General features: G+C 50.8%; 2 protein-coding genes across 2 annotated transcripts in view; one reads left to right on the top strand and one right to left on the bottom strand.

Moving 5' to 3' along the window:
• The window catches only part of apc2 (APC regulator of WNT signaling pathway 2), a gene marked incomplete at its 3' end in the record, with an annotated part of 67,254 nt that extends 44,935 nt beyond the window's left edge, over positions 1-22,319 (top strand). Inside the window, exons 19-32 of the mRNA XM_080769630.1 lie at positions 505-801; positions 2,059-2,193; positions 3,197-3,612; positions 4,881-5,139; positions 5,983-6,282; positions 6,372-6,686; positions 8,445-8,588; positions 11,049-11,494; positions 12,756-15,588; positions 16,525-16,835; positions 17,406-17,616; positions 17,980-18,102; positions 20,897-21,099; positions 22,049-22,319. Coding sequence (XP_080625756.1) covers positions 505-801; positions 2,059-2,193; positions 3,197-3,612; positions 4,881-5,139; positions 5,983-6,282; positions 6,372-6,686; positions 8,445-8,588; positions 11,049-11,494; positions 12,756-15,588; positions 16,525-16,835; positions 17,406-17,616; positions 17,980-18,102; positions 20,897-21,099; positions 22,049-22,319 — 6,264 coding nt within the window. The remainder of the gene's footprint in view (positions 1-504; positions 802-2,058; positions 2,194-3,196; positions 3,613-4,880; positions 5,140-5,982; positions 6,283-6,371; positions 6,687-8,444; positions 8,589-11,048; positions 11,495-12,755; positions 15,589-16,524; positions 16,836-17,405; positions 17,617-17,979; positions 18,103-20,896; positions 21,100-22,048) is intronic.
• Positions 8,748-10,199, bottom strand: LOC308319485 (kelch domain-containing protein 3-like; the record flags this gene model as incomplete). The annotated part of the gene is made up of 2 exons (XM_080769591.1): positions 8,748-9,574; positions 10,196-10,199. The coding sequence occupies 2 exons, from the start codon at positions 10,197-10,199 to the stop codon at positions 8,748-8,750; spliced, it is 831 nt and encodes a 276-aa protein (XP_080625717.1).
• Positions 22,320-23,371: the final 1,052 nt, after the last annotated feature.

Below are 23,371 nucleotides of genomic sequence, written 5' to 3' on the forward strand. Positions count from 1 at the left end.
GTTTACAACCTCATTCACTCCAAGGTTATAGTTAACAACCTCATTCGCTCCCTGGTGAGTTAACAACCTCATTCACTCCAAGGTTAGTTAACTACCAATCCTGGTCTCTAAACTGCCTCCCCCTGGCCAGCCGGGGCACCTGATGGAGGGGAAAGGAACTGGTTGGAATAACGTGTTCCTTCCACGCCACGCGCTACGTCCAACCAGGAAAACTCCCCCCCTGTCAGGTGTAAAGGAGCATGAAGGAAGCGTGAGTTCAAGTCCGTTGCTCTCCCCTTGTCCCCCATATATGGGGACTAGGTTGGTCTCCCCTTGTCCCCCATATATGGGGACTAGGTTGGTCTCCCCTTGTCCCCCATATATGGGGACTAGGTTGGTGGAGGTTGTGTAGAGCCCAGGATCACATTACATGATTGACACAGGGGTGAAAAATGGGTTACAAAATCGTGGGATAAAAAATATATATGAAAAAAAAACTGGATCCTCTTCCTCCTCCTCCGACAGCACAAGATGATCGCCATGGGCAGTGCGGCCGCGCTGCGCAACCTGCTGGCCAACCGGCCAATCAAGTACAAGGACTGTGCGCTGGTGTCGCCGGGCTCCTGCGCCCCGTCGCTCTACGTCCGCAAGCAGAGGGCGCTGGAGGCGGAGCTGGACGCGCGGCACCTCGCCGAGACCTTCGACGCGCTCAACAACCTCAAGCACCACCACCACCACCACGCCCCCCACCCCGTGGGGGGGCTGACGGGCGGCAATAAGCCTCAGCTGCTCAGACACAACCACATAGAGAGCCTGGCCAAGGTACGGAGACACAACCAGCCACATAGAGGTCAGGGGTCAGGGGTCAGCCACATAGAGGTTAGGGGTTCCCAAACGGGGCCGGGGCGGGGACCCCCCCGTCTCGGGGACCCCCGCCCCGCCCCCTCCCGACCCCCAGTATAAATTGACCGCTACAATAACCTCAAAGGAGAATTCCACACTAAAAAGCTTTCTCACCTTTCTTTGTAGTTGTTACGTCCCCACCAAAGAGGTCCAGGTGTTATTTTGTACAATTTATTTCCCCTACCATAAGCCCTAAATGAATTGCATTGAATTGAATGGGGCTATGGGGTGTTGTGCTAATTCGCTTATTTCCATCTCTCAAAATTATATATTTTTTGTATATATCCTCTTGTAGTGTAATTTGTAGAACACACCAACATACATGTATGGTACTCCACAATTATTGTTTGTCGGTAAGATGAGGTTAAGATGAAGACACACACACGCATACTAGACACCAAGCTGCATTAAGATAAGGTCTCAGGCTGGTCTATGCTATGGTCAAGTAATGTGAGAACTCAATAACAGAAAGCTAGGATCATAACAGGAAATTCATACCAGCTGGTTCAGAGTAAACAGTGTGTAGCGCACACACAATCTGCCACGCCGTACAGAGACACTTGCGTAGGCACACGCACACTAGAGACGTTTCTGTGAGAGGCCCCTCACTATGAGGTCAGGGCCATATAGGGTGGCAAAGTATGGAACAACAGGGCTGTGATTCTATTGGACGAAACCCAAATCTGGGGGTACAACCCATGGAACATATATACTTCCACACAAGAGAGAATTTGGGGTGGCAGAGTAAGTGCTGTTTCCAGAAGTGCTAGGAGAATGCTGTAGTGGAACCTGAGTGCTCATCATGTCATGTTGCTCCCATGTCCCCATCCCTTGTGCTATAATAAATATACCATGTTAAAACCTTGAACTGCGGTCTTCATCCAATCCGACGGACAGTGTGTCCCATCACATCATTTATCCTACACAGCCATTCAGTTGCACCCCGAGGACTACGCCTCACATTAACCAATCAGATTAATGATCTATGCTCTCCTCCTATCCCAGGACTACGCCTCATGTTAACCAATCAGATTAATGATCTATGCTCTCCTCCTATCCCAGGACTACGCCTCATGTTAACCAATCAGATTAATGATCTATGCTCTCCTCCTATCCCAGGACTACGCCTCATGTTAACCAATCAGATTAATGATCTATGCTCTCCTCCTATCCCAGGACTACGCCTCAGACTCGGGTTGCTTTGACGACGACGAGGCTCCGAACAACGTCTCCAGCAGTCTGGACAACACGGGCAGCTTCTCCATGCTGTCCATGTTCCTCACCAACTCCAACCTCCTGAACAACCTCCAGGTAAACATCTCCATGTTCCTCACCAACTCCAACCTTCTGAACAACCTCCAGGTAAACACCTCCATGTTCCTCACCAACTCCAACAACCTCCAGGTAAACACCTCCATGTTCCTCACCAACTCCAACCTCCTGAACAACCTCCAGGTAAACATCTCCATGTTCCTCACCAACTCCAACCTCCTGAACAACCTCCAGGTAAACATCTCCATGTTCCTCACCAACTCTAACCTCCTGAACCTCCAGGTAAACACCTCCATGTTCCTCACCAACTCCAACCTCCTGAACAACCTCCAGGTAAACATCTCCATGTTCCTCACCAACTCTAACCTCCTGAACCTCCAGGTAAACACCTCCATGTTCCTCACCAACTCCAACTCTGGGACCACCTGGAGCTCCAGGACCCCTGGGTGAAACAAACTGCACTGATGATTTACAATTTACAATTTACAATTTAGGCATTTAGCAGACGCTCTTAATCCAGAGCGATTTACATTAAGCAAGAACAAAAAGCATGGGGAATACATCACATAAAAACATTTATCATGAAACATGCGTAAGCTAAGAAAGTAACAGTGGAATACCTATAATGAAACTATACATATAAGCTATACATCTATACTACTATGCTATACATATGTACTATGGAGTGCTATGACTACATACAATGCACTTATGCTGTTTACATAACATGCTATAAGTCTGTATCAAATGCTATCTAAGTCTACAGAATTGCTATCTAAGGGGGTGGGGTAAGTGCTATGGGCCATGATGGAGTCTGAAAAGGTGGGTTTTCAAACTACGGCGGAAGATTGGGAGTGATGCTGCAGTTCTGACTGCGATGGGAAGTGCATTCCACAGTTTTGGAGCCAGAAGGGAGAAGAGTTTGGGACGTGTGGAGCGTTGTTGTCCCGGCGTTTTTAGTGAGGGTACTTCCAGCTTCCCTGCGTTGGCTGATCTGAGTGATGATATAATATCATTCAGCTGTTCTTTCCTCCGCTACCAGCCCAGGAAGAAGGACAGCGAGCCCGAGAGAGACGTGGAGCCGCCGCCGGCGCCACATCATCATCATCATCGTCATCAGACCGCCATCGACCCCGCCCCCCCCGGCGACACGAAGAGACACGCCCCCCACGCCACCGCTGCCGCCGCCGTCGCGGACCACGACGACGTGTCGGCCGCCGCGGAGACGCTGGCGAAGAAGATCAGCAACACGGTGGCCAAGATCGACCGCCTGGTGGAGGACATCACCATGCACACCACGGCCTCCTCCGACGACAGCTTCAGCCTGAGCTCCGACACCAACGACCCGCCCAACGCCTCCGACGGCTGGCCCTACGACGGCCCCGACGGCCTCAACGAGGCCCGCGCCAAGTCCTGCTCGCCCTGCCGCCTGTCGGACACCAGCAGCGTGGCACGGAGGTCAGAGAGAGTCCTGTCTGTCTGTCTGTCTGTTCTGTCTGTCTGTCTGTTCTGTCTGTCTGTCTGTCTGTCTGTCTGTCTGTCTGTCTGTCTGTCTGTCTGTCTGTCTGTCTGTTCTGTCTGTCTGTCTGTCTGTTTGTCTGTCTGTCAGATGTATTAGCGCTAGGTAGTAATGGAACATTTACATTTACATGTACCTGTTTGTGTACCTGTTTGTGAGCACGAGTGGTGTGCGCATGCGTGAACGAGAGAAGTATGTGACATGGCTGCCACGTGCTGGACGCAAATCCAACTTCTGACTGTCTAGGTTCGCTAAAGAAGGAAAGGCCGAGCCAAAATAATAATGAAAAAATAGTTCTCAGCGATGCGGATTGATATCCATAATAAAGCTAATCTGACGGAGCAGAGAGAGAGAGAGAGGGAGGGGGGGGGGGGGGGGGGAGAGGGGAGTTGCACCACTCGGTTCACACAGGTGTGATGTTTTCCCTCTGAAAGAAGTGTTTTAATTGTAATGACCTGGCGTGGCCCACAGGGAGCGCCTCAGTGTTTTAACTGTAATGACCTGGCGTGGCCCCCAGGGAGCGCCTCAGTGTTTTAACTGTAATGACCTGGCGTGGCCCACAGGGAGCGCCTCAGTGTTTTAACTGTAATGACCCGGCGTGGCCCACAGGGAGCGCCTCAGTGTTTTAACTGTAATGACCTGGCGTGGCCCACAGGGAGCGCCTCAGTGTTTTAACTGTAATGACCTGGCGTGGCCCACAGGGAGCGCCTCAGTGTTTTAACTGTAATGACCTGGCGTGGCCCACAGGGAGCGCCTCAGTGTTTTAACTGTAATGACCTGGCGTGGCCCACAGGGAGCGCCTCAGTGTTTTAATTGTAATGACCTGGCGTGGCCCACAGGGAGCGCCTCAGTGTTTTAACTGTAATGACCTGGCGTGGCCCACAGGGAGCGCCTCAGTGTTTTAACTGTAATGACCCGGCGTGGCCCACAGGGAGCGCCTCAGTGTTTTAACTGTAATGACCTGGCGTGGCCCACAGGGGACGCCTCAGTGTTTTAACTGTAATGACCTGGCGTGGCCCACAGGGAGCGCCTCAGTGTTTTAACTGTAATGACCTGGCGTGGCCCACAGGGAGCGCCTCAGTGTTTTAACTGTAATGACCTGGCGTGGCCCACAGGGAGCGCCTCAGTGTTTTAACTGTAATGACCTGGCGTGGCCCACAGGGAGCGCCTCAGTGTTTTAACTGTAATGACCTGGCGTGGCCCACAGGGAGCGCCTCAGCCGCGCCCACGCCCTGATCCGCCTGAAGACGGCCCACGCCAGCCTGTCCACGGACAGCTTGAACAGCGGCAGCACGACGGGCAGCGACGGCTACGGCGGCAGCGGCCGCGACCAGCTCCGGAGCGCCGCCCGGCAGAAACGACCCACGCAGCTGGACCTCACGGTGGCCGATCATCAGGAGTACCTGAACGCCGCCACCGGGGGGGGTCCTCCCACCGCCCGCGGTCCGAACGACGGCAGACAGACGGTAGGGGTGGTGTGCGTGGGACGATTCACGTTAACCTCCCGATTAACCACACCGTATATCCATACCGCAGGGTGCCGATTCCATTTAGATCGCCATTCTTGAATATATTTTTGCGATTCGATTAGATTTTGGGACTTTTATTGTGATTTTTGTACTAAAACATTTTAAAGCAATGGCCGGGACGGAGGTCTCCTTATTAAACCTTATTAAACCTTATTAAACCTTATAAGTAAGGTAACCTTAAAATTACCTTAAGTAACCTTATTAAAGGACCACTTCACCACTTTTCAACCTATCTTCATATAATAGGTCCTCACTAATAATCATGAAAAAAAAATGTCACGATTTGTTTCTACTCAGTCTGTGTCTCATAGGAGGGCTGTGGGCCGTTTAGAAACCGTCTTCATTAGGCAGATATTTTTTTAAACAAGATTCTTTTACAAAAATATTTTGATTTTCATTATCGTGAGAACGATGGCTTCCATTTTTGCATTGCAACTTTTCAGGACTAGAAAGCCTGCAGTTTCTATTAGCTTGTATTCCCCATCGATGATGTCACTGGAAGACGGTTTCTGAACTGCCCACAGCTCTCCTATGAGAAAAAAATTGCACCATTTTATCATGATTATTAGTGAGGACATATTATATGAAGATAGGTTGAAAAGTGATGAAGTGGTCCTTTAATTAACCGAGCGCACCATCCACCTGTCCCTCTCCTACGCACCTGTCGCTTGTAGGTGTGCAAAAGCCTTGCCTTTTTTTTTTAAATATGGTGGCATTAAAAAATCGCGACGCATTCCTGAATCAATATTTGATTTCGCTCCCCCCCCCCCCCCCCACCAGGCGGAGGTTCCCGAGAGGGATTCCGCGGTGGATCAGAAGGCTCCTCCTCCTCCTGTCGCGGGGGAGGAGCCGGGCAGCGGATCGTACGACGACGGAGATCAGGACCAGGACGAGGCGCTGTTGCTGCTGCTGCAGACGCCGCTCAGCGCCGTCACCAAGATGTCGTCTGACGTCAGCATGGCGTCCGTCAAGCTGTCGCCGTCCTACCAGCACGTCCCGCTCATCCAGAGCGTGGCGCAGCGCGGCGCGCCGGCCAAGACCGCCATCAACGTCCAGGCGGCGCAGGCCATGAGGAGACAGGTACCAAAGCTAATTGATTAGGGTTTTTTTTTCTTTTTCACATGACTCCGTCAGTCATGTGACAATGACGTTGTCTCTAATCCTGACAGGCGTGGGTCCCGACCGTCATGACCGGCGGCAGCATCACCAAGTTCTCGCCCATGAACGCGGCGGTCGCCAGGAGCCCGACGACGACCGCCGCGGTGGCGGCGGCGGGCATCGGGGGCGCCATGGAGACGGTCCAGAAGTACTCGGTGGAGAACACGCCCATCTGCTTCTCGCGCTGCAGCTCGCTGTCCTCGCTGTCGTCCGGGGACGGAGCGCTGGACGACGGGCAGAGTCAGAGCGACCACAACGAGCTGGAGGAGAGCGAGAGTGACTCGTCGCTGGAGATCATCGAGGTTGAAGAGGAGGACGGAGAGGAGGTAGGAGTAGGACACTTTATTTATAGGAGGACGGAGAGGATGTAGGAGTAGGACACTTTATTTATAGGAGGAGGAGGAGGAGGTAGGAGTAGGACACTTTATTTATAGGAGGAGGAGAGGAGGTAGGAGTAGGACACTTTATTTATAGGAGGAGGAGGAGGAGGTAGGAGTAGGACACTTTATTTATAGGAGGAGGAGGAGAGGAGGTAGGAGTAGGACACTTTATTTATAGGAGGAGGAGGAGGAGGTAGGAGTAGGACACTTTATTTATAGGAGGAGGAGGAGGAGGTAGGAGTAGGACACTTTATTTATAGGAGGAGGAGGAGGTAGGAGTAGGACACTTTATTTATAGGAGGAGGAGGAGAGGAGGTAGGAGTAGGACACTGTATTTATAGGAGGAGGAGGAGAGGAGGTAGGAGTAGGACACTTTATTTATAGGAGGAGGAGGAGGAAGAAGTAGGACACTTTATTTTTGGTCCATTTACAGCCCAAACAACACCAATGGTTCGCCATGCAACTGGGTGGACGTGGGTGGACTTGGGTTCGACGTGCAACAGGACATGTCACACCACTGGGACGGACGTTAAAACCGTCTGGTACCATCTGGACCCGTTGGTGTGGTTTGGGCTTTAAAGATCACATACTGTATGCATCTTTTTGCAGCTTTTTGCTTCTAGGGGCCGACGCCGTGGAACAAACTCCCACTGGACCTTCGACAGGCAGCCTCTGTAGACATTTTTAAAGCACAGCTCAAGAACCACTTCTACACCCTTGTTTTTAATTGATCTTTTACTTTTTTGTCATTCGTGTCCTCACTGTATCGCATTACTGCCGTTTCTTTTTTAATGTCTTAACTCATTTTGGGGCGGGCACCCCTTTTGGTGTTAGCATTATGCTATGCTTTAGCAATTGAAAAATAGCAGATCTACAAGCTCATAGCGCACCTGTCACTAGCCTTCTGAGGTGTGCATCGTCATAGCTAAAAATAAAAAGGTTTTATTGCCTACCAGGCCTGTATTTTTTTATAAACAAAACGTAGGGACACAAATTGTGACAATTTGAAAAGAAAACCTAAGCGAGGCTTTAGTGTTTGCAAACACTAGCAAATGTTTCAGAACGTTTCAGCGACTGTGGCTCAGGAGGTAGAGCAGGTCGTCCAATGATCCATGGGTCGGCGGTTCGAATCCCGGCTCCTCCTCCTCCTGTCCTACATGTGGAAGTGTCCTTGGGCAAAGACACTGAACCCCAAATGTGCAGGTCGGTGGTAACCTGACGCTACACATGTTTGTTTCACAGCTTATTGGGATCTGGGATCGCGGAAGCAAATTCGATGACGGGGCTGTTCCTTTTTTTCAAGATACTTGGTAGATGATTGGATGGGACCGTCTGTCTGTCACCGTGTGGGCGTGCAAACACAACCAATCATATTGACGTGTCTATATAGCTTCACATCCGGTTTCGCACATATCCCGCCCTTAGCTCACGCTGATTGGTTCGGTACGGAACGGATTGGTGTTAGCTCAACCCCCTCAGAGATCCCAGATGGGTATGGTGTTGGGGAACATGGTTACCCAATACCGCCCCCAGCTGGCAAAGTCAGGTTAGGTCGGTGGTACCTTGCATGGCTTCCGCCCGCAATCGGTGTATGACTGTGCGAAGGTAATGCACTGTGTAAAGCGCCTTGGATAAAGGCGCTATATATAAACGCACCATTTACCATTTTTTTGAACGTAACAAAAGAACTAACTGTGATATCAGGCGGCGAGGAGGAGAGCCGAGGAGGACGAGACCCTGGAGGACCTGAGCGACAGCCAGCTGCTGGTGACCGACTCCATCAGGAAGGACCCCACGGAGCCCATCCAGATCCCCGCCCGCCCCTCCTCCTCCTCCAAGAGAGACAAGGTGAACCCTGAACGCCTCCCCTGGCTGTACCTACAGCCTGTAAATAGAGACAAGAGAATTTGGGATCCCTTAATTAATATCATTCATCGTCCGTGACATGATTGTCTTATTTATTCACTTTATTTTTTTATTTATGTTTTGAGAGAAATGTTACTTTTTTCAGCTGCTGTTTGCTAGAGTCACGGCTGCCAGTTCCCACCTGACGTCGTGTGGGAGTCCAGACTGCTCCAGACCGTACTGAATAACTGCTAGCTTACATAATGTCTTGAGGCTCGGACTGAAGTCTAAGACATGCAGGTCACCTGGTCTGTTGTCTCCTCCAAAGAGGAAGATACGATCTCCCACCATGCAACAGCACATTGTATCTGTGGGGGACGGTCCTTTCCCCTTGGGCTCAACCTTCTTCCAGGAGAAGGTCTCTGGACTGAATTTCCACAGATCATTTAAGTACTTGTTAACGTAGTAACCACCACATATGTACAGCTCTCCATGGTAGGTAAAGGCTGAATGACCGCAGCGTTCTGGTTGAAGCTGTGTAGAAGGTGTGTCCAGCCAGAGGTTGGTCTCTGTGTCAAACACTCTGATGGGTCCCCATAGCCCCAGATCCCCATAGCCTCCAAATACAAACATCTTTGTCCCGATGATGGTACCAGAGTGACCTACTGTAGCAGGAGGTGGAGTTCCTCTGGTGTTAATTAAAGTCCAGACCATTGTGGTGGTGTCCAACTTGTAGATGTCATTAAGGTAGTCAGTCTTGGTTTCTCCTCCATGAATATACATGACCTTCCCCAAGACACAGGCTGAGTGGTAGCTCCTGCACTCTGGAACGGTTCCAGAAACCTGTGGTTTGAACCATCTGTGGACGTCGACATCAAATGCATAAAGCACATTGCAGTGAGGATAACCTCCCCAGAGGTAGACAATATCTTCAATCAGCACAGCTGTGTGGCCGTAGCGCCCGGAGGGAACCTCAAGGTGAGGTTCTCCTGTGCACTGGGGTCAACTTCTGCCAGCGCAAAGACAGTGTATTGAAGACGTGTACTTCAATGGGATCTCTTCGCCTCTGGTTTCTGTCTCCTCGAAAGCAGTAGATCTGGTGTCCGACCACCACAGCAGCAGCGTGGTCCTTCCTATGTTCTCCTTCCAGATGTATCGTCCAGTGAAACATTTCACACAGCAGCTCCACCGTCAATAAGTGTTAACAACTAGTTTACAGATGAACTTGTTAGGACGAAGGCAGCTCGGTTTCCTCGTTGCAAGTCTCTAACTGATGTTTAGAGTATCGGACACGTCTTTATAAAGAACAATTACACTGTTGTGATGTCATGGCATGATTATGTCATAATGTCACGCAATCTGATCGGCCATTTGGCCAGAACAACCTGTGTCAGAACTATGTCGTCAATCATCCATATTTGGGCATATGGACGGAGAGAAAGAAAACACAGACAAGCAACACCCGGAACCGGATTGTTTGTGAGAAAGTGGACTGGCATTTGAATTGTCTCAGAGCCCTGAGCTCAACCCATGTCTGTCCCTATTGGTCAACTAAGAGCACCTACTAACCCATGTCTGTCCCTATTGGTCGTCTAAGAACACCTACTGACCCATGTCTGTCCCTATTGGTCGACTAAGAGCACCTACTGACCCATGTCATGTCTGTCTACTCGAACTATGCACAAAAAAAACAATTTACTTAGTAAAACTGTGACAATAAAGATGAATAGAGGTGATTGTATAGTTTCATTAATATATAGATATTCCACTGTTGCTTTCTTAGCGTACGCATGTGATGTGATGTATTCCCACGCTTTTTTGTTCTTGCTTAATGTAAGTCGCTCTGGATTAAGAGCGTCTGCTAAATGCCTACATTGGAATTGAAACTGCCTCCCCCTGGCCAGCCGGGGTGCCTGATGGAGGGGAAAGGAACTGGTCTCTATACTGCCTCCCCCTGGCCAGCCGGGGCGCCTGATGGAGGGGAAAGGAACTGGTAGGAATAACGTGTTCCTTCCACGCGCTACGTCCAACCAGGGAAACTCCCCCCTGTCAGGTTGTAAAGGAGCAACTTGGACACTCAGGCATGAAGGAAGCATGAGTTCAAGTCCGTTGCTCTCCCCTTGTCCCCCATATATGGGGACTAGGTTGCTCTCCCCTTGTCCCCCATATATGGGGACTAGGTTGGTCTCCCCTTGTCCCCCATATATGGGGACTAGGTTGGTCTCCCCTTGTCCCCCATATATGGGGACTAGGTTGCTCTCCCCTTGTCCCCCATATATGGGGACTAGGTTGCTCTCCCCTTGTCCCCCATATATGGGGACTAGGTTGGTGGAGGGTGTGTAGAGCCCAGGATCACATTAGATGATTGACACAGGGGTGAAAAATGGGTTACAAAATCGTGGGATAAAAAAATATTCATATACATAAAAAAAAAGCCTAAACTGTACATTTTGACTGTTGAAGGTGTTCCTGAGGAGGGGGGCGTCGCCGGCCCCGCCCCCCCCGCCGCCGCCCGGCGAGGAGGACCAATCCCCGTCCAGCTCGTCGGAGAACAACGACTACGGCCACGACAACGAGACGCCGCTGGTGATGTCGCGCTGCAGCTCCGTGTCGTCCCTGGGCTCCTTCGAGGCGCCCAGCATCGCCTCCTCCGTGCAGAGCGACCCCTGCAGCGAGATGATGGACGGGACCATCAGCCCCAGCGACCTCCCCGACAGCCCGGGGCAGACCATGCCGCCCAGCCGCTCCAAGACGCCCGTGTGCGCCGCCGAGGGGGGGCCGGGGGGGGGGACCACCGCCACCGCGCTGGACGGCGGGAACCCCATGATGAGCGGCGGGATGATGGCGGCGGCGGGTCAGTGGGAAACCAACCTGCGGAAGTTCATGGAGATCACGGACTTCAAGGAGAGGTTTGTAGAGACTCTGTAGAGACTCTGGGGGTCAGGGGTCAGAGGTTTGTAGAGACTCAGGGGGTCAGAGGTTTGTAGAGACTCAGGGGGTCAGAGGTCAGAGGTTTGTAGAGACTCAGGGGGTCAGAGGTCAGAGGTTTGTAGAGACTCTTGGGGTCAGAGGTCAGATGTTTGTAGAGACTCAGGGGGTCAGAGGTCAGAGGTTTGTAGAGACTCAGGGGGTCAGAGGTTTGTAGAGACTCGGGGTCAGAGGTCAGAGGTTTGTAGAGACTCAGGGGGTCAGAGGTCAGGTTTGTAGAGACGCAGGGGTCAGAGGTCAGAGGTTTGTAGAGACTCAGGGGGTCAGAGGTCAGAGGTTTGTAGAGACTCATGGGGTCAGGGGTCAGAGGTTTGTAGAGACTCAGGGGGTCAGGGGTCAGAGGTTTGTAGAGACTCAGGGGGTCGGGGTTCACCGTCTGAGGTTTCTAGGGGTTTGTTTGATGCTGAGAGACTCATGGGGTCATGAGGTCACCGTCATGTCCGTACGCGTCTCCGTGGGAAAACACTTTTCCGTCATAAGACCATAAGACCCTGAATCACTGAATGTCAACAGACAAAACATTTTTCTTATCAACCAGTCGACTAGTACCAACAAGGTCGACTAGTGGATCCACTAGTGGACTAGTTCACTAGTGGATTCACTAGTGGACTAGATGAATAGTCCACTAGTGGATTCACTAGTGGACTAGTTGAATAGTCCACTAGTGGATTCACTAGTGGACTAGTTGAATAGTCCACTAGTGGATTCACTAGTGGACTATTCAACTAGTCCACTAGTGGATCCACTAGTGGACTAGTTGAATAGTCCACTAGTGGATTCACTAGTGGACTAGTTGAATGGTCCACTAGTGGATCCACTAGTGGACTAGTTGAATAGTCCACTAGTGGATTCACTAGTGGACTAGTTGAATAGTCCACTAGTGGATTCACTAGTGGACTAGTTGAATAGTCCACTAGTGGATTCACTAGTGGACTAGTTGAATAGTCCACTAGTGGATTCACTAGTGGACTAGTTGAATAGTCCACTAGTGGATTCACTAGTGGACTAGTTGAATAGTCCACTAGTGGATTCACTAGTGGACTAGTTGAATAGTCCACTAGTGGATTCACTAGTGGACTAGTTGAATGGTCCACTAGTGGATCCACTAGTGGACTAGTTGAATAGTCCACTAGTTTTCTTAAACTGTGTCAATGTGCTTTTTACCGTTTTTCCCCGCTACAGGTTCAACCTCCCGCAGGACCTGGACACCATGATCTACTTCACGGTGGAGAAGCCCACGGAGAACTTCTCGTGCGCGTCCAGCCTGAGCGCTCTGCCGCTCCACGAGCACTACATCCAGAAGGACGTGGAGCTGAAGCTCACGCCGCTGCTCCAGCAGAGCGACAGGAACCCCGAGGAGGAGGAGGAGGAGGAGGAGGAGGAGGAGGAGCGGGGGGCCGCGGACTACCACGGGGAGAGGTACAGCGAAGAGGGGAACTCTGACGACGACATCGAGATCCTCAAGGAGTGCATCAACTCGGCGATGCCCTCCAAGTTCAGGAAGATGAGGCCCGCCGGCCACATCCTGACCTCCCAGGGCGGGAAGCCCGTGCAGCTCCCCGTCTACATGATGCTGCCCAACGGCGGCACGCAGATCGTCCCCGGGCGGCGCTTCGTCATACCGTCGAACCAGAAGGAGTTCCACTTCGACGACTCGTCGTTCACCGACTCCGCCGAAGGCACGCCCGTCAACTTCTCCAGCACGACGTCGCTGAGCGACGAGACGCTGCAGTACCCCGCCGCGGCGGCCAGGGAGAGAGGGGCGAGGGAGAGAGGGGCGAGGGAGAGAGGGGCGAAGGACTGGCGAGCGAGAAACAACAACAACGCCAACAACAAGCCGCCGGAGGCGGCGGTGGAGGACGGCGGCGATGAGGCCAAGAGGATCGAAGACCTGCGGATCTTCTCTCACTTCCACAAAGCCACCGTCAGGACGGCGAGCTGCCAGCCGGCGGGACGGAGCACCAAGCACGTGGTGCCCACGCAGCGCGTGCTGATGCAGAGCAAAGAGGTGGCCGACCGCGTGGCCGGCCAGCGGAACCGCGAGCAGTCGCCGGGCCGTCGTCAGAGGCAGCGGAAGGGACAGGTCGGGGCCGCCGCGACGAGAACGCCGGAGCTGCCCGTGATCACGCAGCAGAACACGGACGGAGGAACCCAGAGCAACGGATCGCCGCGAAACGGAAACGGAGTCTTTCGACCCGCGCGACACCGGTCCCCCACCGAGGAGGAAGGGATCTACTGCTTCTACGACGAGCAGAAGGAGAGGCGAGCGACGGGAGGACGGAAGCAGACGAGAGGAGAGGCGAGCCGGAACGCCCTCCTCTCGCGCAGCATGACCAACATCATCGGCCGGACGGCGGACGACGGCTCCTCCCAGAACGCCAAGAAGAACGCCAAAGGCTTCCATCGGATCAAACAGAACCTGATCCAGTCCGACGCCCCGACCTGCTACTCGCTCAGCACCTCGCTCAGTTCTCTGAGCGACGCGGAGTTCGACGACCACAAGTCGACCACGCAGCAGATGTGGGCCAAGAACAGACACAACAAGAGCCAGGGCGGGCCGGGGGGCGTGGCGGCGGTCCACATCCAGTACGAGGAGCAGAGCTCGCCCAGCTCGGTGAGCCTGGACTCGGAGGACGACCTCCTCCAGCGCTGCATCACGTCCGCCATGCCGCGGCAGCACGGCAGGAAGAAGCTGCCCCCCCCCGCCAGGAAGAAGAGAGCCGACAACAACAACAAGGCCCAGAAACAACAACAACAACAACAACAACAACAACAACAACAACAACAGAAGAAGAACTCGCAGAAGAAGAGCTCCTCGGACGGGTGGAACGCGGACCGGGGCTTCGACAGCGACTACGACGACGACGGCGTGGCCTCCGACAAAGACTCGGACCTCAACAGCGTGGAGTGGAGGGCCATCCAGGAAGGGGCCAACTCGGTGGTCACGGAGCTGCAGGCGTCCAAGTCCCAGGAGCCCTCGTCGTCCGAGGGGGAGGAGGAGGAGACGGAGTCCGTCCTCTCCTTCATGTCCACCTCCAGCTTCACGCCCAAAGAGAGGAAGTTCGCCAAAGACAAGAAGGCCAACAAGCCCTTGGACTTTGACAGGCGCACGCCGGTCCCCAACCTGCCGGTGGTCTTCCGAGGCCGGACGGTCACGTACACGCCCAAGAAGGAGACCACGCTGTCGCAGAGACCGCCGTGCAGGAAGGTCTCCTCCACGACCTCCTCCGACCCTCCGAAGAACCCGGGACTGGCTCAGCACCGCTCCAAGAGCCTCCACCGTCTGAGTCGTCCTCAGGACGCCATGGAGCTGTCTCTGCCCAAGAGGAGCTCCACGCCTCCGCCCGGGAGGATTCCCAAAAGCTCCTCCTCGGGATCCTCCCAGAGCTCCACCCCTTCCAAACAGTCCCAGCGGAGGATCTGTTCGCCCACCGGGTTCGGGAATAAGAACGTTCCCAGGAAGAAGAGCGACGTCTCGCCAGCGTCTACCAGCCCGCCGGAACGAAAGGGACGCTCCCCGGCGGCCCTGAGCCGCCAGAGTCCCTCGCGGTCCCCGGTGAAGACTCAGAAGTCGCCGGTCCGAATCCCGTTCATGCAGACCTCCTCGGGGGCGAGGCAGCCCCGGACCCTGTCTCCCCTGGTCACCAACCAGCCCAGCGGCGTCAGCGTGGTCAGCGGCGGCGGCAGCGCCAGACAGAGCCCTGCTCGGGGGAAGCGTTTGGCGGGCGGGCCGGCGGCCAACCGCTTCGACCTGGTCCGCATGACGTCGTCCGTCCACTCCGGCGGCAGCAGCAGCAGTAGCAGCGGCGAGTCGGATCGCAACGGCTTCCTGAGACAGCTGACCTTCATCAAGGAGTCCAGGGGCCTCATGGGGGGGCGGCGCGGCGGCAGCCCCTCCCCCTCCTCCTCGTCCGGCGGTCAGCGCGGCTCGCCCCACCGCGCCCCGCCCCCGCCGGCCGCCGCCGCCGTCTTCCTCTGCTCGTCCCGCTGTCAGGAGCTGAAGGCCGCCGTGCAGGTCGGTGGAAACCTGCACGCTGCCTTTGATACTTTTTCGTTTTTTTATTTTTTCGTTTTTATACTTTGTGTTTTCAGTTTCAGCTTTTTTTAACTCACCAATTGCGCCTTTGACGCCTATTTTCGCATATAAACCCGACGACTTTTTGAATATGATTATGATGATAATTTATGATTACGGTGAAAACAGAGCAAACCTGAAATGGACAATCTGCTGCCTCAATGCTTTCTCTGGGGACGCAGATTCTTAGAACGTAAACATCTCGGATTCTTCTCCGTAGGCCAAAAACCAGCTTGGTTTGTGGTTGATTTATCTAAACCTATATTGATTTAAATAACCATAGTATTGATTTAACTAAACCATAGTATTGATTTAACTAAACCATAGTATTGATTTATCTAAACAATAGTATTGATTTATCTTAACAATAGTATTTCGCTTACAAAAAGTATGTTTTGGGAGATTAAATGACAATCGCGAGACATTTTTTACTTCCTGACTCAGTGGTTTCCGTCCAAAACGGCTTTCAAGTTAAGAGCCTCACTCATTGAGATTTAATGTATAATGAAGGCCTGCACCACACTAAGCCACCACTAGATGGCGGTCAATGACTTCCGGATCAGTCTCCTCATGTTTTTATTGTAATATGAGATAGTCAGGGCCAGGATGAATTTCAACAAGGTCAGACGAAATGGCACAATAGCAGATCTACAAGCTCACAACCCCTTCGTGTCACGAAGCGTTGTGATTCGGTCAGTTAACGTTTTTTTTTTTTTTTTGTAAAGCCTAATTTTGTATGTTTTATTTCAGCTAACTACGAAGGCTGTGTTCGGATAGGCACACTGTGCAATACAAACTAACATGTGAGAGTGTGTTTGCGGTGCGCATTTCCGAACGCAGCCTCAGTGAGTGAACTATGTATTCTGTGTGGTGCAGGGACCCAGGAGGCCCATACAGGGGAAGGGTGAGGCACAGCGTTCCGGACAGCCCCAGGGCAGACCTCCACAGCCCCAGGGCAGACCTCCACAGCCCCAGGGCAGAGCTACACAGTCCCAGGGCAGACCTACACAGTCCCAGGGCAGACCTCCACAGCCCCAGGGCAGAGCTACACAGTCACACGGCAGAGCTCCCGGGGATCCAGGGCTGCAGAAACAGACCTCCACCCTGGCCAGAGCCCAGAGCTCCAGCGAGAGAGACCTCTCCTCCAGGCGACCGCCCCGGAGAACCAGCTCTGAAAGCCCCTGCAGGTAATGCACTTTGAAGTGATCATTTCGAGTTATGACTCGAGTCCGAGTTGAGTCTGAGTCTGTGGACCGTCAACACAGAGTGTGGCAGGAGGTCGAGTCCGGGCCGAGACCGAGACCGATGGGAGGTGAGACCGAGTTGAGACCGAGACCAGATTCTATTTTATTTTTACTCCAGACGAGTCAAGGCTGGAGTAGTACAACGCTAGCAAAGAATGTTGAATGTTCTGGTTACTACAACGCTAGCAAAGAATGTTGAATGGTCTGGTTACTACAACGCTAGCAAAGAATGTTGAATGTTGTGGTTACTACAACGCTAGCAAAGAATGTTGAATGGTCTGGTTGTTGACGTGCTACAACGCTAGTAAAGAATGTTGAATGGTCTGGTTACTACAACGCTAGCGAAGAATGTTGAATGGTCTGGTTACTACAACGCTAGTAAAGAATATTGAATGTTCTGGTTACTACAACGCTAGTAAAGAATATTGAATGTTCTGGTTACTACAACGCTAGTAAAGAATGTTGAATGGTCTGGTTGTTGACGTGCTGCTGCTCTACACGTGTCTTTAACAGAGTGGCCCAGAGGAGCGGTGGTGGCGGCGGCAGGGCGGCGGGTGTCCGTCAGCAGCGCCACCAGCAGGACAAAGATGGCAGCGACGGCTTCAAGCGCCACGCGTCCTCCCCCAGCATCAACGTCCTGAGCAGAGTGACCAGCCGCTCCTCGCTGCGCTCGTCCTCCTCGGACTCCAGCGGCCGAGCCAGGAGCGAGGACGACACCAAGAAGGTGAGTTTCACACCGCCGCGAGTCCGTACCTAGTCTTAAGACTAAGACTAGGACTTACAGTCCTAGTCCTAGTACCTAGTCTTAAAGGGATTGTGACATTAAGGAGTCTGTTGAGTCTTCAGACTAGGACTTACAGTAGAGTGGACTGAGTCTTAAGACTGGTAGATTTTAAGATTCGACTGCTGACTCTGAAAGCCTTGCGAGGCCGGCTTCCATGCAGCTACACATCTTGGACATCGTCGTCGACATAAAACAAAAAAAAAACAGTGTTTCAAAGCACTTTGAAACTCTGTTTGGGAAAGCATGTTTTTTAAATGACATTACAGTTTGTGACACTTTTTTGTCTTTTTGTTCTGTACGAAGAAGGGGGGCCAGCGGAGCGGGTCCAGGGTCACCTGGAGGAGGATACGAGACCAGGACGTCTCTCAGATCCTGAAGAGCACGCTGCCGGAGAGCGCTCTGCCGCTGGCGCCGTCGCCAGAGGGAGACGAGGACAGACTCTTTAAGGAACAGGTACTTAACAAAGCCCTGTGTATCCGATCTGATGCTGCTCAGCCTCTACACGGAGAGAACATCCTTCTCCCATCCGGCCTTCGCTTGCGAGCCCCTTATTGTGCCACAAAAAACAGGCCCGGTCTCTATTTGCACACTGAATGCTGCTGTGGGTAGATCGAGGATATAACCTTATGATGAGCACTTTCACTTTTTACTGTATTATCTCGTGCCTAATGTCTATGCACAAGCACTTTTATAACCTATCGCATACTGTAGCACTTTAACGCCTGCACTGTAATGGATGTGTGCACCTCTGTACTCTGGTATCCGCTATGTGAACTGTTTGTTTGTACCGTTTCATTCATTGTTTAATGTACTGTCTATGCTGCAACCCAATTTGCCCTTCGGGGACACTAAATAAACTTGAACCTTGAACCTTGAACCTTGACCCCAGCTGGCCCCGCCGACAGAGGGAGACGAGGACAGACCACAGCTAGCCCCGCCGCCCCCAGAGGGAGACCAGGACAGACCCCAGCTAGCCCCGCCCCCAGAGGGAGACCAGGACAGACCACAGCTAGCCCCGCCGCCCCCAGAGGGAGACCAGGACAGACCACAGCTAGCCCCGCCGCCCCCAGAGGGAGACCAGGACAGACCACAGCTAGCCCCGCCCCCAGAGGGAGACCAGGACAGACCCCAGCTAGCCCCGGTGTCCTTGGAGGTATAGGCTTGTCAGAATTATATCACATTAGTCGTCTAATCACAATTATTTGAAGACAATCACGAGACTTTTTGACAAAACTTCATCATAATCCATACAATGCTATACATATAGTGGCGCTGTTGTTGTGGAGGTGTCTGTGTCTGTGTCTGTGTCTGTTGTGTCTGTGGCGGTGTCTGTGTCCGTCTCGTCTGTCTAGTGTTTGGACTAAAATGTCCTATTTTATGGCTTTTATAGCTCTTAGTTTTTAGTTAGTGTCTCTATGCTGCAAGAGCCAGATTGGAACTGCTGGGGGAAGTTTAAGATTCTATGGACTACTGAAGTTTAAGATTCTATATGGACTACTGAAGTTTAACATTCTATGGACTACTGAAGTTTAACATTCTATGGACTACTGAAGTTTAACATTCTATGGACTACTGAAGTTTAACATTCTATGGACTACTGAAGTTTAACATTCTATGGACTACTGAAGTTTAACATTCTATATGGACTACTGAAGTTTAACATTCTATGGACTACTGAAGTTTAACATTCTATGGACTACTGAAGTTTAACATTCTATGGACTACTGAAGTTTAACATTCTATGGACTACTGAAGTTTAACATTCTATGGACTACTGAAGTTTAACATTCTATGGACTACTGAAGTTTAACATTCTATATGGACTACTGAAGTTTAACATTCTATGGACTACTGAAGTTTAACATTCTATGGACTACTGAAGTTTAACATTCTATGGACTACTGAAGTTTAACATTCTATGGACTACTGAAGTTTAACATTCTATGGACTACTGAAGTTTAACATTCTATATGGACTACTGAAGTTTAACATTCTATATGGACTACTGAAGTTTAACATTCTATATGGACTACTGAAGTTTAACATTCTATATGGACTACTGAAGTTTAACATTCTATGGACTACTGAAGTTTAACATTCTATATGGACTACTGAAGTTTAACATTCTATATGGACTACTGAAGTTTAACATTCTATATGGACTACTGAAGTTTAACATTCTATATGGACTACTGAAGTTTAACATTCTATATGGACTACTGAAGTTTAATATTCTATATGGACTACTGAAGTTTAACATTCTATATGGACTACTGAAGTTTAACATTCTATGGACTACTGAAGTTTAACATTCTATGGACTACTGAAGTTTAACATTCTATATGGACTACTGAAGTTTAACATTCTATATGGACTACTGAAGTTTAACATTCTATGGACTACTGAAGTTTAAGATTCTATGGACTACTGAAGTTTAACATTCTATGGACTACTGAAGTTTAACATTCTATATGGACTACTGAAGTTTAACATTCTATATGGACTACTGAAGTTTAACATTCTATATGGACTACTGAAGTTTAACATTCTATATGGACTACTGAAGTTTAACATTCTATATGGACTACTGAAGTTTAACATTCTATGGACTACTGAAGTTTAACATTCTATATGGACTACTGAAGTTTAACATTCTATGGACTACTGAAGTTTAACATTCTATGGACTACTGAAGTTTAACATTCTATATGGACTACTGAAGTTTAACATTCTATGGACTACTGAAGTTTAACATTCTATATGGACTACTGAAGTTTAACATTCTATGGACTACTGAAGTTGATTTCCATTGGAAGTTCTTAGGTGTTTCGAGCATTTGACTGGCACCGGCCTCGGGCCTCGAGCCTCGACCTGGCACCGACCTCGGGCCTCGACTGGCACCGGCCTCGGGCCTCGAGCCTCGACTGGCACCGGCCTCGAGCCTCGACTGGCACCGACCTCGGGCCTCGAGCCTCGACCTGGCACCGACCTCGGGCCTCGACTGGCACCGACCTCTGGCCTCGAGCCTCGACCTGGCACCGACCTCGGGCCTCGACTGGCACCGGCCTCGGGCCTCGAACCTCAACTGGCACCGGCCTCGCGACCCCCGACCTAGTGTAACGGGAGGGAATGTGTTTCAATCGCTAATCGTTAATTATTCCGGTTGACAATTCATTGTCAACTTAAATGTTGTTGACAGGCCAACCCGGAGCCCCGCCAGGACAGACCCACAGCGCCCCCTCTGGTCAGGAAGCTGCCCACCATCGTGCTGGCCTCGCGGAAGACGAGCGACGCCACGGTGCAGACGGAGGATCCTCCCCAGCAGGGCGGCGCCAACGCCGCCGTTCCCACGACCACCAACGCCAGCACGTCTCCGTCCGACGACGGCCTTCCTGTCGCCTCCTCGGAGGCTGAAATATTGAAGTATGTTCTGACCAATCGGATCGCTTACATTGTTCTTATTCTGATCATTATCTTTTCCCTGTTTTGCGTTTACAGTTATCTGTGGAATTGTGTGTTTTGTGTAACACTCAAAACCCCCATACATGGGGAAAGCCCCCATATATTGTGACATCACTATGACATAATCAGGGATGATATTAATCAGGGTTCATAGTAAATGCGACCTGCTGTCGCAAATTAAGCCCATATATGGAGATCCCTGATGTCATCAATTCAAACTTTATTCAAGACACTCACGGGGGGGGTCCATACGGCGGAAAACACATACAACATGAAAACACAAAAGTAAACAAACTATAAATAAACAAAGCATAAACAAACAAGGGGGACTTATCTCTACAGGCTAGAACACCAGTGGCTCCACAGCTTAGACGACAGAGCTCTTATCAGGGTTGGAAAGAAGTGCTACAATGACACTGTTCTCAGAGTCTGTTAACCGCCACATGAATATATACATCAGGTTTCAGAGCACAGCAGGGCAAGTGGGTGCATTTGTTTCTACAAACATTGGACTGGCACTCCTTGGGGCTTTGAGCAGCAGTCTCATGCAGTCATTATAGGACACTGTCATTTTTTTGCAGGCTTCCCTTGTTGTAGCGTCGCCAACAGGTGGGCAGTGTACAGCGGAGTACAATAGGCTTTAAAAAGTGATTAACGTTATTTCAGCTCCGGTGGTCAGCTCACCACCGGAGAGGTGGTCACCTCACCACCGTAAATCCAGACTATGAATAGGCCTTTAGTTTAAATGTGTTGTTGTCCACAAGTTCAGGCCTCGTATTAGGCCTTTGGACTTCTTGCCTGATCCTAGCACTTTACTTTTTTTAGTTTCTACATATTTTCCCTTTTGCATTATTTCACTAAACTGAATCAACAATCACGATTATTCTTTTAAATGTCCCGATCGTTTCAGCTCTACCTCCCGGAGCGCCCCGCACGACGGTGGAGGAGACTCCGCCCCCTCGGGGAGGAGCCACGCCGCTGCCTCCACCTCCAACTCTGAGAGTCAGACGGGCGGCGGCGGTGGCGGCGGAGCGGTCCACTTCCGCCAGGGTTCTCCCAGCAAGGCGGCGCGGGTCACTCCCTTCAACTACACCCCCAGTCCCATGGCCTGCTGCCTGCAGGACGCACTGGCACACAGCGCAGACATCAGCGAGAAAACACTGGAGATGACCGAGTCCTAAAACTAGGACTTAGAGATGACCGGGCCTTAAGACTCGGACTTGGAGAAGACCCAGTCTTAAAGGGACACTTCACCCTTTTTGCAAAAAAATATATGTTAATGATGTTTAGAAGCTTTAGAACACTTTCCTGGGGGTCTTTATGTGTGTAATATGTGGTTTTAGATATTTTTGATTGTAGCAGTGAGCCCAGTGTCTCTGATGTCATGGACACTGGTCTCACTTCCTTCCTGGACTACAATTCCCATAATACTTTGGTGCACTGCTCCTCCTTGTGGATAGTGGAGGTCTGTCTTACTGAGACAACATGTAGTCCAGGAAGTAAGTGAGACCAATGTCCATGAAATCAGAGACAACAGGCTCACTGATACAATCTAAAATATCTAAAACCACATATTACACACATAAAGACCCCCAGGAAAGTGTTCTAAAGCTCCTAAATGTTTTTTTACATAATTATATTTTTTAGCAAAAAGGGTGAAGTGTCCCTTTAAGACTAGGACTTACAGAAGACTGAGTCTTAAGACTAACACTTGGAGATAATTTGTATTTTATATACATTTGTATATGCAATACAAATTTGAAATAAATACCTATTTGAACCCTTTTTTTCAAAGTTAATAATGAACTAATCTACAAACTCACAAAACATATTGGCAACATGATGTGAAATGTAGAATAGCTATTATGTGGCCAAAATCAGGGATGCAAGGTCATACATCTTAAAAGTCGGGACACATCGATACGATACGATGTTGCAATTTGAAATAATGACTTGATTAATCGACCAAAGCCATGTTCCGGTCCACTCACAACACAGACTCTGTAACCTGAAGCCAGAAGGGCGCTTGCTTCACATTCACATTTGTTTTCACAACGTACTTCCATCTCGGATCTTTGTAGCCCAACTGTTGAAGAAAGCCAACCCTTTCTTCAAGCTACGTGGCAAATGATTGGGTCTGTCAATCATCAAACGACAAAAGTGTTAACGAATGCCTGATAGCGTTAGATTCAACACTTTTTAGAAACCCCTCACTATCGTGTAGGATGTGTAG

The sequence above is a fragment of the Protomyctophum bolini genome, assembly GCF_963924005.1.
Source record: "Protomyctophum bolini genome assembly, chromosome: 8".
NCBI classification, from domain to species: Eukaryota; Metazoa; Chordata; class Actinopteri; order Myctophiformes; family Myctophidae; genus Protomyctophum; species Protomyctophum bolini.